This window comes from Crinia signifera, chromosome 1 (genome assembly GCF_055691185.1).
Source record: "Crinia signifera chromosome 1, ASM5569118v1, whole genome shotgun sequence".
NCBI classification, from domain to species: Eukaryota; Metazoa; Chordata; class Amphibia; order Anura; family Myobatrachidae; genus Crinia; species Crinia signifera.
Window position 1 is genome coordinate 19,745,985 of NC_139217.1, and position 18,435 is coordinate 19,764,419.

The 18,435-nt window shown below is 43.6% G+C and overlaps 1 protein-coding gene across 1 annotated transcript in view; it reads right to left on the reverse strand.

Annotated features, from left to right (window-relative positions):
* Positions 1 to 1,391: 1,391 nt before the first annotated feature.
* LOC146020059 (vomeronasal type-2 receptor 26-like) overlaps positions 1,392 to 18,435 on the reverse strand; it is a 41,862-nt gene continuing 24,818 nt past the window's right edge. Inside the window, exons 6-8 of the mRNA XM_083153260.1 lie at positions 7,438 to 7,668; positions 4,010 to 4,133; positions 1,392 to 2,299 (exon numbers count right to left, since the gene is read on the reverse strand). Of these exons, the coding sequence (XP_083009386.1) occupies positions 1,392 to 2,299; positions 4,010 to 4,133; positions 7,438 to 7,668 (1,263 nt within the window). The remainder of the gene's footprint in view (positions 2,300 to 4,009; positions 4,134 to 7,437; positions 7,669 to 18,435) is intronic.

Consider the following 18,435-nt stretch of genomic DNA (forward strand, 5'->3'; position numbering starts at 1 on the left):
TTGTAACTAGGGTGCAGCACCAGAGCAGAATAACAGCCATCAGTGACTTCCAGCATTGTAACTAGGGTGTAACACCGGAGCAGGATAACAGCCATCAGTCACTGCCAGCATTGTAAATAGGGTGCAGCACCATAGCAGGATAACAGCCATCAGTCACTGCCAGCATTGTAAATAGGGTGCAGCACCATAGCAGGATAACAGCCATCAGTCACTGCCAGCATTGTAAATAGGGTGCTGCACCAGAGCAGGATAACAGCCATCAGTGACTTCCAGCATTGTAACTAGGGTGTTACACCGGAGCAGGATAACAGCCATCAGTCACTGCCAGCATTGTAACTAGGGTGCAACACTGGAGCAGGATAACAGCCATCAGTCGTTGCCAGCATTGTAACTAGGGTGTAACTCCGGAGCAGGATAACAGCCATCAGTCACTGCCAGCATTGTAACTAGGGTGCAGCACCAGAGCAGGATAACAGCCATCAGTCACTGCCAGCATTGTAACTAGGGTGCAGCACCAGAACAGGATAACAGCCATCAGTCACTGCCAGCATTGTAACTAGGGTGCAGAACCGGAACAGGATAACAGCCATCAGTCACTGCCAGCATTGTAACTAGGGTGCAGCACCAGAACAGGATAACAGCCATCAGTCACTGCCAGCATTGTAACTAGGGTGCAGCACCGGAGCAGGATAACAGCCATCAGTCACTGCCAGCATTGTAAATAGGGTGCTGCACCCTAGTTACAATGCTGGCAGTGAACATCTTATTTCCGTCAGACGTCTCTTGTGGAATTAGCATATTGTCGGACAGCAGCTACACCTATAGGCCCAGCTACGATGGGAAAAAGTACTAGAAGATTATTGGTGCTGGAGAATAACCAATGGGATATAAAATATCTATTTAATAATAAAATCAGATAAAACATGTACATTAATCCACCTTTCACGTGATATATATTGGTGGGCAATAAACATAGAGAGACAATCCATTCATATAATCATAGGCATTAGTGCTGCTTGACGAGACATCCCACAGCAACGCCCAATATATACTGTACCCCGGTATATACATCAGTTATTCCCACAGCTACAGTGAGGGCTGCATCATCTCTGAATCAGGACCACCCTGCAGCCCACTGTCAATATTACCTTGAGAATAAGATCTTTTAAAACTAGAGAAAATTCCCAAAGGCCACCTTCTATTCAATGCAGCAGGACATGTAATTCCAGGGTACACTTCATTGAACACCTCTTTTTATTTCAAACAGGTAGATGTAAAAACTATATTAGAGAATTTTAAATGTATTTTGTGTACAGCAAGCAGTTATTATTTTTCACCACAAGACTATGAAGTAGCAGATGAGATTATAGTAAGAAACATTGATACCATTTCTAGGAGACACTTTTCTCTAACAGGTGTCTCTTAGTGTTCAACTCGGGTCTCATCAGTATATTGTAGCATTTAGGAAAAAATATACAGCTCAGTATTCCGATACATGAAGCTAATATAGCAAACACCTCTACAGTGACCATGTTTTTCCCCTTACTGCTCAGATAGGCTGGGATGGCACAGACCCACACACTGCAGAACATCAGCATGCTAAAGGTAATGTACTTGGCCTCATTATAGATATCAGGTAATGTCCTCACCATAAACGCCAGACCAAAGCTCAGAGCTGCCAGCAAACCCATGTACCCTAACATGACATAAAACGCCAGCACAGAACCCTCATTACATTGTATTATTATTATCCCAGGATACGTGTTCCTGTCATACTCTTGGAAAGGAGATGAAACTGACAACCAGACAGCACTGGTGAGAACTTGGACAGATGAGCAGATCAACACTACAGAATTCGGTAATTTAGCACCCAGCCATTTTCTCCAGTAGCTCCCAGGCCTGGTGGCTTTGAATGCGATGCAAACCATGACAGTCTTGGCTAGTATAGATGATAAAGCCAGAGTAAACAGAATTCCAAAGGATATTTGGCGTAGCATGCAGGTGATGTCCACTGGGCGACCAATGAACAGGTGCACACAGAGTAGGCTCAGCTTGAGGGAGATGAGAAGAATGAAGCTGAGGTTTCTGTTATTGGCTTTTACTATGAGAGAGTCCCGGAAGAAAACAAATATTCCAAATATAAATATAGTTAAGTTAAAACCCAGGACAGACATTGAAGTAAAAACTACAGCTATTGTATCGGTCTTGTACGATAGAAACACTAATATTCTTGGCACACACTGGACTTTATACTCGTTAGGCCATTCATCATCCGGACACTTCTGGCAGTTCTCACTGTCTAAAAAATAAATAAGAAAACATTGTCATAATAACTCATAGAAACTTGTGATTGCAGATAAGAACCACTTTGGCCCATATAATCCACCCTTTATCCTTTATGGAACCTCAACCCTATTTGAACCTTCATTTTTTTGTAAGAGGATAGTTAAATTGCTCTACTCTATTAGCCTCTACATATCTGATGCGAGGATATTCCACTTATTCTCTCCCCTTCGTGAATTGTAATTTTAACTCAAATTATTCCTGAACCTCCCTCCAGTCTTAGTACAGTTCATTATGTTCTACTACATCTTTCTATTTGATGAATGTCTCCCTAGCCTTTGTGTTTTTGAGACCCAAGTGCGTGATTTTTGATTATATTTGCATTATACCATACAGTATTTGCCACTTATTTTTGTCCAGTTCCCAAGTATAGGAAGTTTCCAGTTACCTAGATAACCAGTCTTTTGCTTTACCCCTTCTGATGTGCACAACATTAGTACATTGTCCTGTACAGTATATCTCTGAAATTTTACTCAAACAGTTACTTACATATGTTCATACGACTGGGGCAAGATGCATCAGGTAATGCACCCCTTAACCTCAAATTCTAAAAGTTAAATTATGAGGTCTTCTGTATTGTTATCTGCCTCTTACTTTTTTTAAAAACGCATCAGTTGGTTAAAAATAATCATAGCTATTTGCTTTATTTGTTTTATTATTTGCCACTTAGATTTTTTCAAAAATATTTGAAGTCCAATGAACTGTCACCTGACTTTGGCTTTGCCCCATTCCCTTTAATTAATAAGAATCTAATGCTGGTCCTGGAAATAGGGGGGGGGGACGACGACGCTATGCAATATTCCCTGTATTGCCAACACCAGGACTGGGTTAAGAGGCCAGTGTTGTCTCACTGAAATACAGGAGACCCCCACATCTATTAAACTTTGAGAGGAGGGGGTAGGTAATGCATTTTTTCTTTTTTTTAACTCTGCATCAAGCCACAATTACGTATGGCAAAGACAAAAACTTTGTGTGTTATACTTTCTCAAAGTTATGAATATATGGAGCAGATCTTATTGCAGTGTTTCCAAACTTTATGGTGACACTTGATTGAGAACATTTATAGAAATTAACTATTGTATAAAGTAGTGCCAATCATTTGCTAAATTTGAGGCTTTCAATTAAATCAGTCAAATCTATCCACTACATTGACCTCTGCACAACTCAATTATAGAATCTCTACACATAGTCCTCCCTAATCAAATAAGTCGATAATGTTCCACTTGCAACAAATTTGAAGGTAACCACATTTAATAATAAAATTATGAATATTTCTCGCTATACTGAACACAGAGATGTGTAAAGCTGGCCATACATCAGAAAGATATTGTACCCAATCATACAATCTCAATTGATTGTAAGATGGATTGTATGCAGATTGTGTGCACATCTTGTGTACACAATCATACAATCAATCATAAGATGGATTGTATGACTGATTGTATGATGGATTGTATGCAGATTGTGTGCACATCTTGTGTACAAAATCATGCAGCAGATGGATTGTATGACTGATTGTATGATGGATTGTGTGTAGATTGTGTGCCCAAAAACCACCAAGGACTGCTGGGGATTTCAAGGGAAATTGTACGCAATCATGAGTGCAATCGATCTTAAGATCGATCTTTCTGATGTATGGCCAGCTTAAGTTATATGAGATGATTACCAGACATGTTGGATATATCCCCCTCTGGGCATGGGATACAGTCATAGCAGCAGGTGTGAGAGCCTTTCCTCAGTGCCCGTCTGGTTCCCGGAAGACAGGGTGCAGTACACAAACCTTGGGGAAACTGGGAGATCAAAATATATAAACTATTTCCAAAATATTTACTAATTTAAATTGTATGTATAATAGTTTAGACATTGTTATCTTCTGGGCATTGTCTGCTCTTAAATAATACAATACATACTGTCTTCATATTGTAATAAGGCAACAAATAAAATCCTTCATCTTTGTGATGGCGGATATACAGTAGGAGCACTCCTGGACACAGCTGTTGTTTATTGCCTGGGTTCTCCTCTTTCAATATTCAGTCTATCATCTTCTGAAACTTAAACATCCCTATTGACACTACTAACACAGCATCCACTTTTTGCCCTTTCTTTCTTCTTTTGATTTTCTCAGTGGACCCTATCCTCCATCCCACTCATTGACTTGGCCACTCCCTTTTCTTTGTCTTTACTCAACAGTGTGACCCTTCTGACTTCTCCAACACTCATGTACCTGTCTGTGTATACCATCTATCATCTTTAACCTCTTTATTAATTCCTTTCTTCCCCATGCTCATTCTACCCTTACCAGATGCAATCTTATGTCTCTGGACACTACTTTCCTATCCTCACTGGATACTATCCTTTCTCATCTATCTACCTTTGCCTGACCCAAGCAGATATCCAATAACTGCACCCAAACCTCTGCCCTCATTTATGTTACAACCATCTCCTCTGTCCCCCTCTATCATTCTAAACTCCAACCCTGGCACTGATCTGGTTCCTGCAAAATGCTCAAACAACGCTGAGCACCTCTAGAGGAAATCTCAAAATATGGCAGAGTACCTCCATTCCAAGATTATTATCTTTTCTTTCTGTCATTATCTGCCCTCTTCCTCTCCAAGCTATCCTTTTTCTAAAAATCTCTCTTTTTTCAGTCCTTCAGTCCTTATCACCTTGTTGATACTTTTAACATTTTCCTTCATCACTCCCTCCTTCTACCCTCCAATCCTCCCTCACTGCCACCAAACTTGCCTTCTTCTTCTCCAAAATTGAGGCTATCTACCATTAGATCTCCTTCTGCCTTATGTTGGCAACTCTGCCATCCCACTAGCCTCTTTCTCCAGCCTTCCCACTTTGTGCTCTCTCCATCTAACCACACACATGGAAATTCATTCCCTTATCCTTTACTCTCCCACCACCTGCCCCTGGACTTCTCTTCTTCACTCCTTCTTCTCCATTGCATGCTCTCCCCTTGCCCATCTCATCAGCCTATTACTCTATACTGACATTTTTCACTTACTGTTCAAACATGCTCTTGTCGTACCAATTATTAAAAAAAACAACTTGACTTTTCTGTACCTGCAAGCTATTCCCTGATCTCTCTTCTCCAAATTCACCTCCAAACTACAATATCACCAACCAGCTACCTCTATGACAACATCATCCTCAATCCACTTCAGTGTGTCTTTCACCAACTCCACTCTGCTGCAACTGCCCTAACCAAAGACACTAACGTCCAGCTTTCAGACAAGTCCAAGGGTCACTATTCTCGTTATTTCCTAATTGACCTTTCTGCTGTCTTTGACACTTAGTATCATCCATTCTTTCTTCACAACCTCCAAATTATTGGCCTCTCTAGCAATGTTCTGTCTTGCTTCACCTTTTACCACAATAACTGCTCTATCATGGTGTCTGCTTCTGTCTATACTCAAATCCCTTCAAAACCACCTTTTGGGAGTCACTCATGGTTCTTTCATAGGTCCCCTTCTATTCTCCCTGTACACCTCTTTCTCTGGTGTACTTATAAGCACATTCAGCCTTCAAAACCTCCTGTATGCTGATATCATGCAACATGGGATAATGGAAGGGACACATCAATAAATCGGCAGAACTGGGACAGATACTAATTTTGGGTACTAATAATGAGACTAGCGCCTCAGCTAAAAGTGTGGGATGTCTAAACATACTGAAGGACCATTATATTATACAATCAGTACAAACCCCTTCTCATAACAGGACCATTTTGGACTTAGTACTAAGAAATATTGTGGATTTAGTATCAAACACCAAAGTAACAGAACATCTGGGAAACAGTGACCACAACATGGTTTCACTTTAACTGATCTTCTATAAACAACAATATAAGAGGCCATCTAAAATACTTAATTTTAGGAGAACTCATTTCAAATTGTTAAGAAACTCTTTATGTCTTTAAAAGAAATATAGTGAAAAACACAGAAGTTAAAATTTGGGAAACTTGGAAAACTAAAAAATAAATTTATTCCAAAGGGAAATAAGAGTAATATTAATAGAACAAAGTCATCATGGTTGAACAAAAAGTTAGGGAAGCAATAAATAATAAGAGGAGAGCATTTAAAATATACAAGGCTAACTGTGAGGAGGAGGCATTCACTAATTTTAAACAATTAAATAAAGTATGTGACAGTTTTATGGATAAAACATTTTCACCTGGTATGTTCCCAAAGGACTGGTGAATAGCAGAAATACAACCCCTACGTGTTTTGCCCCGTGAATTTCTAAAACCAGGACTGGCTCTTTGTGCACAGGGCTAGTTATAGCGGTGGAGGGGGGACTCCATGACATTTTTTTTTATTAGTATGTATTTATTTATTCGGTGGAGGCCAAATAAACCTGAAATTTTTTTTTTTTCCAGGTGTATTTTCATGGCAATTGCCAACCGTATATTGCACTTGGTTAGTAAGTTAGCATTCCATTCTTTTGACCGGTGATTCCTATTCCTATTCTTTTGATGGCATATACATTTGTATTCAGAAATACAGCCTACCACTGAGTGTCTGGCATCAAGTGAGACGATGTAATATCGTGACCATAGTCGAGAAAGAAACCTTTATGAGAGGCATATACTCGACATAATAGTGAGTACGGTACGCATACCAGTTACCCTTCAGACTTTAACACAGGTGGTGATCCTATAAAGATACCTTTATGCACGGGATCTCACAATTAATCCTGTGAGTTCGGTATGCTTCGAGTTATCCTACATCTAAAAGATTGGTTCAATTTATTTTTGGATGTAATCTGATATATATTATATCTTTTTTTCCATATCTGCATACTTCAAACATGTATGCATAAAACGAAAACATTGGAGTCAAGCGCCATCAGTGTCGTTCATAGACCATAGTACCAATTACCAACCCATTGGTCTGGTACATAAGCCATACCTTGCCGGTAATGGAGCAAGCAGTGTGGATAACACAAAAAATATCGATTCACTTTTGTCATTATCATGTAATTGGAACTTTTTTAAATACAGTAATTAATATTTTTAACAATTATCGCACCTCACACAAAATCTGTTTTCTGAAACATTTGGTGGCAGTCACACAAGACCGTTACCTTTCCATGTTTCCATTCAATTTTCCATGGTAAGATAAGCAGCTGCTGATCCTCTGGGACATAGGGATCATATCTGCCAACAGCCGTCCGATAGGGAATGTTTTTACGGCCGATTTGTTTCCATTTCCAATTCTCAATGTCCAGAACTTCAGGATACTCTCCCTTTTCATCAAAAAATATTGTTTCATTATACAGACCAATGTAGGTAATTTTGCTTAGAAAGTTTATCAGCTTTAAAAAAAAAAAAAAAAAAAAAAAAAAAAGAAAACTGTTAGAATTAGTAACAATTTTAATATTATGTGAAAAGGATCACATGCACGGGAATTAAAATGAAGTCTCTGATCTTTATTTTGTAAAGCAGGTCACAGCATACCAGATCAATTCCACATGCAAAGTTACAGGCATCATCATACAGGAAATAACAGCATGGAACTGACTCTTGCAAATGCTCCAGTGGTCCCTACCATAGCCCACATCCCAGACTATCACTTGGGCAGCTAATCCACCATGGAGAGCTTTTGCACTCTGCCCTGGAAACTCTTATATCAGGAGATCACAGGTGCTGCTGCTTCTGCTACTGCTCCAAAAACTGGTCTGGATCCTCCACATTACTCTCATGCAGAAAGATTTTGTCCCTGCCACAATTAATTATGGTGCCAATTTAGACCAGTTCATTTGGGTCCAGATTAGTCCCAGCCCCCGATAAGAGTGGATATTGCTGATTTATCAGAAGTTTTGGTAAAATAGCACAACTGCTACAGGATCTCTCGCATGCTGGTAGTCACTCGGTGCAGGGCAAGGCTGTTCACCATTTAAAGTTCATCTCTGTAATCTGATCAATTTTATATAGCGACCACAGTGCAGAAATCACAGCAGTTCAGCGACAATGGTAGCCCCCTGCCATTGTAGCCTTGCTGTGAGCACAGGCAACATGTCACAATTTTTGGGGGTCGCAGCCTACCAGAAAATGGTCTGGACACGTCAGACTTTTTTGCTCTGCTAAAAATCCTGAATCAGGCTCAATATACACTGAGCACAGGCATTTACTATGAACTAAATTGCAGCAATTCAGATTGTAGAAGGTCAATGTGATTACTACAGATGGATGTGTGATCACTACCACTAGAAGATGCAACCACAAGTCGATTGCCACAAGTGTCCCAACAGCGGTGTGCGCTGGCAAATGAATACACATCTGATTTCATATTTAGGCAACTGTGTGTAAGCAACTGCATCTGTTCACAAGCAGGTGCAAATAGGCATTGAGGAAGCATCTGAAAATAGAATAGAATAGAATCAACTTTATTGGCCATGTATGCTTGCGCACACTAGGAATTTTTTGTGGATTACAGTGCAGCATTAAGCAGGGATGAAAGGGGGGGAGATTTCATATATTACATAAAGACATTACAAGCATTTCATTTCTAGCTACAACTATGGTGGTCAGGTCACCAAGTAGGGACACGTTGTTTGGCTGTTGATATTGGGATTGCATCCGCTTTGTTTGGATTGTTCAGGGGATGGGCGGCTAAGGGAAAGAAGCTTCTTGCTGATCTGGATGTTTTGACAGGGACGGACCTGAACCATCTTCCGTATGGTAGGATGTCGAACAGGTTGCGACTGGAATGCAGCTTGTCCTTTGCGATCTTCTCAGCATGTTTCCTTACCCTGGATTAGAACAGATCACTTATTGGGGGAGGTCGGTTCCTATTATCCTTTCCGCAGACTTCACTACCCTCTGCAGTTTTTGTTTGTCATTCTCGCTTGCGCCACCATATCCGATTGTGATCTAGGAACATAAGACAGACTCCACGATGGCGGTGTAGAATACACACAGCAGCTCCTGTGGGATGTTGAGTTTCCTGAGGAAGAACAGGCGCTGTTGGGCCTTTTTGATGTTTGTGGTTATGTTTAATTCCCATCTTAGGTCGCTGGACATAGTTGTCCCTAGGAATTTGAAGGATTCAACCCGCGACACTACTGCATTTGCTATTGTTAGCGGGACTAGTGCATTTGTTTTTTTCCTGTAATCGACCACCATCTCAACTGTTTTGGTTAGGTTTAGATCGAGGTTGTTGCTGCTGCACCACTGAGTCAGCTTCTCCACTGCATCACCATCCTTGATTAGGCCGATGATAGTGGTGTCATCTGAGAATTTGATGATTTGAGCAGTGGGGAGAGGATGCATCATTGGGGGGCTCCTGTACTGATTGCTCATGTGCTGGACGAGAAGGCGCCGGCTTTGACCACCTGTTCCCTTGCCATCAGAAAGTCCACTATCCATGAGCATGTTTATCCTGGGATTCCTAAGGAGAGGAGTTTTGGCTACAGGATGCCAGGGATGATAGTGTTAAATGCTGAGCTGAAGTCCACGACTAGGACTCTCGCATAGGTGCCTGGGTGGTCGAGGTGTTGTAAACTATGGTGCAGCCCGAGGTTGACCGCATCCTCTACACTTCTGTTCGCCCGGTAGTTGAACTGCATGGGGTCAAGGTGAGAGTTCGTTACTTCTCTCAGGGGTACTTGTGGAGTATCACGGCTCCCACGACCTGCATTGTATGCAGATCGTATGCTAAAAATCGTATCGCATCGCATGCGATCAAATCGCATGTGATGCGATGCGATCGCACCCGATTTTGCATTGAAATGCATCAGAATGCATTGAAATGTGTATTAAACTTGTGAAATGCCCCCAAATGCCATTTTTCATAGTGCACCACCCCCACTATCAACGTCAACCCGAAGCGTGGCGAGCGTAGCGAGCCCGCGAGGGGCGGCGGTACGCGTCCTACGACCTTTTCATACCCCCACTATCCACGTCGGCGTGGAGTTGAGAATAGAATAGTGTGGCGAGCGCAGCGAGCCACCGAGCCCGAAACGTGGCGAGCGCAGCGTGCCCCGCGAGGGGACGCGGATACCTTCACAGCTATACGCGTCCCCTCGCGGGCTTCACAGGTATCCGCGTGCGCTCGCCACGCTTCGGGCTCGGTGGCTCGAGGCGCTCGCCACACTAATCTATTCTCAACTCCACGCCGACGTGGATAGTGGGGGTATGAAAAGGTCGTAGGACGCGTATCGCCGCCCCTCGCGGGCTCGCTGTGCTCGCCACGCTTCGGGTTGACGTTGATAGTGGGGGTGGTGCACTATGAAAAATGGCATTTGGGGGCATTTCACAAGTTTAATACACATTTCAATGCATTCTGATGCATTTCAATGCATTCTGATGCATTTCAATGCAAAATCGAGTGCCATCGCATCGCATCGCATGCCATCGTATGGCATCCGATGCGATCGTATGGCATCCGATGCGATCGCATACGTTTTTTGAGCAAATATGCTCAAAAATCGTAATCGGGTGCCATCGCATCGGATGCCATCGTATGGCATCCGATGCGATCGCATACGATTTTTGAGCAAAAATGCTCAAAAATCTGAAAAAATCGTATGCCATCGTATGCCACTACATATGGCATACGATGGCATACGATGGGAGCCGTGATACTCCACAAGTACCCTCTCAGGTACTTCAGTATTAGTCTTTCAAATGCTTTCATGGCCACTAAGGTTAGTGCAATTGGCCTGAAGTCATTTAGGTCCTTCGCAGGTGTTTTCTTAGGGACTGGGATGATGATAGAGTGTTTGAAGCAGGCAGGAACCTTGCACAAGTCCAGGGAGGAGTTGAATTTTGTTGTGAAGATGGGGGCGAGCTGAGCTGCACAGGTCCTAAGGATGGATGGCGACACACCATCCGGTCTCGCAGCCTTCATAGGTTTTATTCTTTTGAGTACTGCTTCTACCTCTCCTTGGTCCACGTGGAGGGCCTGGATGTGGTGGTATTTGTGATGTAATGGGGGAGGTTCGGCCTGCTCCAATCTGCAGTAGAACTTGTTCAGGTCTTCTGCAAGTTAATGGCTGGTTTCAGACTGTGGTTGGGCTTGCTTGTAATTTTTGATGGTTTGCATGCCCTTCCATACTGCCGCAGGGTCCTTTGCTGTGAAAAGTAGGCAGAGAAATGCATAAAGGATAAAAATTGGCCAGGTCACAACACCTACTGTATAACAAAGGTTTTTGCATTCTACCATGGCACACAAACTCTGGATTGGGAAGTAACAGGAGCAGCTAATGTTGAGAAACTCATAAGTGGTGAGACCTGCAGTATCATTACCAGGGCCGGACTGGCTATCTGGCACTTCTGGCAAATGCCAGAAGGGCCGATGGATCTGTGGGCCGATATTGTGCTGCAGTAAATGTTAATGTTGTCTCCGCCCCGCTGCCGCCCTCCCAGTCTGTCATACTGGCCGCCGCGTCATTTGCATACTGACGTCACAGATGCGTCAGGACGTCATGATGCGGCGGCCGCCACTGCAGATGCCTGCCGCCCGCCTGTCCACCCGTCCGTCCCTGCCTCAATCCCTCCATTGATTGCCGCCACAGCTAGCTCTGAGGGGAGGAGAGCACATCGCGTGTCTCTCCTTCCCCTCAGTGTGTATTCCTGTGCTGCCATCAGCAAATCAGAACTCACGGGCCGGCAGCCAATCAGGAGCTGGCCCGCAAGCTTTGATTTGCTGATGGCTCAGTCACAGGGAACTGAAGTTGAGATGCTGTGTTGTGTGACGATGTGCTGTGCTGCTCTCCTGTCCTCGGAAGAAGGGTAGCAGGCAGCAGCCACAGCAGATGGACATCAGATTCTCAGAGCAACAGTGGTAAGTGCTGGCACTATTGGGGGCATTTCTATGTTTCTATACCTGGCACTATTGGGGGCATACCTGGCACTATTGTGGGTATACCTGGCACTATTGGGGGCATATCTGGCACTATTGGGGGCATACCTGGCACTATTGTGGGTATACCTGGCACTATTGAGGGCATATCTGGCACTATTGGGGGCATATCTGGCATTAGTGGGGGCTTACCTGGCACTATTGGGGGAATATCTGGCATTTTTGGGGACATACCTGGCACTATTGGGGGCATATGGTGTGTGTCATATTTTGTGCTGGGCATTACGGTGTTGGTGTGTGTGCCACAATGTGTAATGGGCATTACGGTGTGTGCCACAATGTGTAATGGGTATAAGTATTGTGTCATATTCTGTAATGGGCATAAGGATTGTGTCATATTCTGTAATGGGCATAACGGTGTGTGTGCCACAAGGTGTAATGCGACCTTTTGTGATGCCACGCCTCCTTTCTGTGAGGCCACGCCCACTTTCCGGCACGCGGCTGTGCCACGCAAGGGTCTCGCCTGCTGCTGATGGGCCTGTGTGCTCAAAAATGCCAGGGCATATTTCTGGTCCCAGTCCGGCCCTGATCGTTACTATATATTATATATAACCGAGCCAGGCTCCTTGTGATTATCCACATGGGGAAGAACTGACTCATTTCCCCTTTCCGAAATTTCCCATACTGACTTATTCCACTTATCACTAAACTGAGCTTTAATGAATATTTCTAGTGCAACGAAAGTGAGAATTGCTACATGAATGGTATGTGTTCATCAGGTCGACAGTGTCTAGATCAAAAGATCGGCACATGAAAAAAGTCAACATGCATTAGGTCGACATGGTCAAAAGTTCAAGCAAAAATGTCACCGTGAAAAAGGTTGACATGGAAAATGGTCAACATGAGTTTTATAAAAAATAAAATGAATCCAACTTGTTCATACTTTAGCCTCCTGGTGGGCATAGAGGGGGAATATCATTGTGTTGGGAGCAGCGAGACATCATGTCTGAAGCATGGTGAGCGCAGTGCGCAATCAACAATAACACCTAAAAAACATGAAAAACTCATACGGTATCTGCCTTTTTCCATGTCGACTTTTGCTTTGTATACCTTTTGAGAGTCGACCTTTTGACTAGACTCTGTTGACCTAGTAATCCTCACCCTCATGAATACAGCTGTGCAATACAAGAAAAGGTTTTAATTTTGCCTATCCAATCATATAAGATAATGTTCAGATTTACAATGTTGCCAAGCCATTCGAAGTAGGAAGAGGGACAGGGGTGGTGGTGGGGCTGCACTATGGGAACACCCAGCACTTCATGGGCATCCACATGAAACCCGCAAATAAAAGTATGACTTACATTTGCAAAGGCAGGGAAAATCATTCGATGTGAGAGGGTGAGTTTTTGTAACCATTACATGGTTGTGAGGGGATACAGCGGGATTGGGCGGGATTGGCATGGTGGACTCTCTATGACTCGGTAAACAGTGATCTTCGCATCCTACCGAGTGAACCAGAATCAGGTCCTAAGTGTAATTTTTGTGTCATTTTAGCTGTATTGTTGTCCCGGACCGGTGGAAATGTGTAGATATATGTATATACTCACTGATGCTGCATTGTGCATTATTTTCTTTATACCATGTTTGGAATTATGATACAGTAAGCACACTGGTTATTTATGTCTATACTAAGTTTATATTTATTATGATGTCGGGAGGGGGCGTGACCACGGCGTAGGATGACGTAGGGCGGGAGTCCGTGAACCGCTTGGCGTGCTGCCGAGTGCTGGATCTGTGCCAGGAAGCGGGGATGAGTCTCCTTTGATCCCGGGCATATGACACATCTTCCGGCTTCCTCCCGGCATCTCCCCGACTGAGTGTGCGGCGGCTGTTTGCCGCTAGGAAGTGGCAAAGACCCCTTCTGATCCCGGACCCCGGGTATATGCCACATTCTTTGGCGTCCTCCTGGCTTCTCCCTGGCTGAGTGTTCTGTGGCGGGTCGCTGCCGAATAAGTTACTGTGAGGTGCATGCAGCGCGTACCCGGAGGCTGCCTGGACCCTGCTGAATGAGGTTTGGAGGGCAAAGGAGCGTTTTTGGACCCCCCTGCCTCTTGTGTTTTTCTTGTGTGCCGATCCCAGCTTACAGCCCGAGTGACGGAGACTAACGTGGGGACCTGCCTGGATGCCCTGGCTCGGACATTGGGTGCCTGTGCTGGACCCCTCCCTCCTTTTCCCGTTTTGACGGAGAAAACTGCTCACCCATGAGGTTCTGTGGACAAGGGACATAATATTGGATCCCTGCTGGCCCGCTACCCTGTAATTCACAGAAAGTGCAACAGACCAAGAGGTGAAGTAGGTCGCTGGGCATGAGATAAGAAGCCCCCGACGGTTGAGACACAGGTAACTGCATCAACCCCAATGTCAGTGACAGGCTGTGGGGGTGTGGGCAAGGTGGTTCCCTGGCCTCAGAAGCCCACAGGAAAAAAAAAAACAACAACAGCTGGGAGAATAAGCAAACAGCAGCAGGGAAGACGTGAGTACATCAAATATTACCAATACTGACTTACTTTAAGTATTGTATAATCCCATTAAGTCTGGCATGAAAAGCAGTTGATTGGGGGGAAAAAAAGGGGGCACCGCAGCATTCAGCAGGGAGATACCTTGTTTAACAGCGAACTGTCTAAGGGCATAAGATGGGGAAAACAGGGCAGGCAGCAACGGCTGCTAAACTAGAAAGATTTGCAAGAAGCAATAATCCCCAGACAAGGAACACAGATAAGGATACTAGAGACTCACTATCCCCAAATGCATCATTGTTATCTAAATCTGCAACGGCAGATCCAATAACGGAGCCTATGGTTCAAAAATTACTAGATGCGATCAATGGGAGTGAAGCCCGCCCAGGGGAAAAAATTGAAAGAACCCAAGATGAAATTGGCCTCTTGAGACAGGATGTACAAAACGTTAAGGAGCGGGTAGATGAGACGGAGCATATCCGGAAGGATATCCAAGATGGAGGACAGACAGATCCCCTTTGAGGCTCAAGTAAAAGATCTAAAAGCTGTGATTGTTGGAATGCAGAGCCAGATATCCGAGATGGAGGGGCGATCACGATGAAACAATATTAGAATGGTAGGGGTCCGAGAAAAATCGGAAGGTGACTCTCCCGAAAAATGGTTTGAAAAATGGATAATCACCCAATTCAGCAGGATGGCGTTGTCCCCGATGTGTTGTGTGGAGAGGGCACATCCGGTGCCAACCAGGCCGCTGCCACCAGGAGGTCCCGCAAGGACACTTATTGTAAAAATCTTGAACTTTAGGGATCGGGATTCCATCCTGCGGATGGCCAGAGGGAAAGATCAGATGGAGGTGAATGTCATGATGTTCACTGACTATGCAAGAGAGGTCCAAAGGGAAAGGATAACATTTGTAAATGTAAAGAAAAGGCTGAGACAGTATAACATACAATACTCAATGTTATTCCCCGCAAAATTGAGGATAATTGCTGATGGGTAAACCAAGTTCTTTACATCGCCAGAAGAAGTATCCAAATGGTTGGATGGTCGCAGAAAATGATAGGGGGTGGGGGAAATCTTTGGGGTCGGTAAATGCATATATAATATATGACATGACATTGGCAGTGTCATTTTATTAAGGTGTCTGTTAGTTTTGTAGCATCACACAGTGTCTTGTCTGTTATGGATCTCGTCACATGGTATTGACACAGATGGATAATATAAATAGTACAATGGTTTGATTCTATTTTGATTTAAAAAAAAAAAAAGGCAGCACGCCAGGAAGTTCGTCATTGAGGTGGTTACTAGGGTTAAATCGAATAGCCCCAAGTGGTGAGTGGATGATAGGGGACACTGCCGGACTAAATTTCGAGCAGTGAAACCACGGGTAGATGTGGGGGGAGTGCATGGGGGTTGGAGGGGGGGGGGACTAGGTATAAGGTTCGCTATCGGGGGGATGGTGTGCAGGGAGGGGGGAGGGGTAAAGGGGATGTATGTAAATGTGATGGTTCATGGATATAGGCAAGTGTCTCGGGTTGTTACCTTTCTTCTGTCTGGAGATGAAAGTATAAAGTTGCACTAAATATGGTAAAGTTAATATATTGGAATACACGTGGGTTAAATGATAAAATAAAAAGAGCTATAGTGATGAATCAGGTAAAGAAGTATGGGGCTCAAGTAGTGTGTCTGAGTGAAACGCATTTTGTGAAAGATTAAGTTGTGGCCCTTAAGAAAAAGTGGGTGGGCTGGATGTACCACTCATGTTTTACAAATGATTCTCGAGGTATATCAGTTTTAATCCATAAGAATGTTCCTTTTCTGTGTAAAAGACAAGAAATAGACGAAAATGGGAGGTATATCTTCCTTCAATGTGAAATATATAATAGACAAATGTGTATCCTAGCAGTATATATTCCCCCACCGTTCCAATACAAGGTGATGATACATGCAGTTGAGTTTGTGGCAATATCCCAGGGGCTGAAGTAATATGCTTGGGGGATTTTAATAACATCATGAACCCCCAAATGGATCGCTGGAATACAACAAAAGGTGTAGGTCGGGGAGGAAATAAGGGATTTGACAAATTCATTGCAAGTATTGGATGGAAGGATATATGGAGGGAGAAATATCCAGATACATTAATGTATTCATGCCACTCGCAGTCATATGATTCGTTGTCTCGCATTGATATGGCATTTGCGGATGACAAGACATTACTAAAGGTCGAAAAAATTGAATATCTATCACGTGGAATGTCCGGATCATGCACCCATAATGGTGCAGATCAAGCAGGACCAGGAAAGGGGGTGTTACCTCTGGAAATGTCATCCAGTATGGATAGAACAAATGGGGGAAGGGTTAGAATTGGCACAGGAATGGCATGAATACATTGAAAACAATAATGGTGTGGTGGCTACAGGTATTATCTGGGATGCAGGAAAAGCAGTTATAAGGGGGTCACTGATTAAGAGGATTGCACAGATAAAAAAAGGATGTAGGCAAAAAAATCAGGAGTTAGAAAAGAAAAGTAAAGAGCTTGAAATGGTATATTGGCAAACAAAGACAGATACGGCTAAGAATGTATGGATACAGGCCAATAAAGAATGGGTGAACGATGTGCGAACAAGTGCAGTGAGGCAAGAAAAGTTCCTGTCCCATGGTAGATTTGTGAACAATGATAGACCCGGTAGCTATATGACCCAATTGACCAGAAATGCCACTCCATCAAATAACAGATTAAATGTGGGACAGGGGATAGAAATAGATACAGCCCCGAAGATTGCACAGGCATTTGTCCGGTATTACAAGCAATTATATACATCTACGGTACAGAAGGGAGAGGAGGAGATATTAAGGTATCTGTCTGGGGTGAGCTTTCCAGTCATCAGCAAGGAGGAGAAGGAAAGTATGGAGCAAATGGTTACTATGGAGGAGGTTAAGCAAGCAATAAGGGCGTTACCAGGTGGCAAGGCGTCAGGAAGCGATGGTATTCCTGCTAAACTATATAAAAAACATCTCAAATTCTTTGCCCCCTGGTTAATGGAGGTATATAATGAAGGATTAAAAGAGGGGAAATTGCCAGAGACAATGAATGAAGCAGTGATAATAGTAATCCCGAAGGAGGGGAAGGACCCAACCAGAGTCATATAGACCCATATCGTTAATTAATATAGATGCCAAAATATTAGCAAAAATTATGGCAAAAAGATTGGAGGGGGTAATAAACAAAATTATCCATTCAGATCAAACGGGGTTCCGTAAGGGCAATAGTACATCCCTTAATATTAGGAGGTTCTACACAAATATACAAAGTGTGAGGGAACACGCGGATACGGCAGCGGTGGTCACACTCGATGCAGCAAAAGCATATGACTGTGTGGAATGGGACTATCTCTGGGCCGTACTGGGTAAATTTGGGTTTGGCTCCCAGTTTGTAAAATGGGTGAAACTGTTATATCAGACACCTAGGGCACGGGTTCAGGTGAATGGATATACAACAGAGCCATTCACCTTAACCAGAGGGACCAGGCAAGGGTGCCCGTTATCACCGGCACTGTTTAACTTGGCAATGGAACCCTTGGCCTGTATTCTAAGAGATACCCTGGGACCGAACGGGTTTGAACAAAGGGGCCAGAATAAAGAACTGCTATCTATGTATGCAGATGATATGATGATGTACCTAGATAATTATACCCAGACGATACCCCAGGTGCTAAAATTAATAGAAGAACATGGAAGGTACTCGGGGTTAAAAATTAACT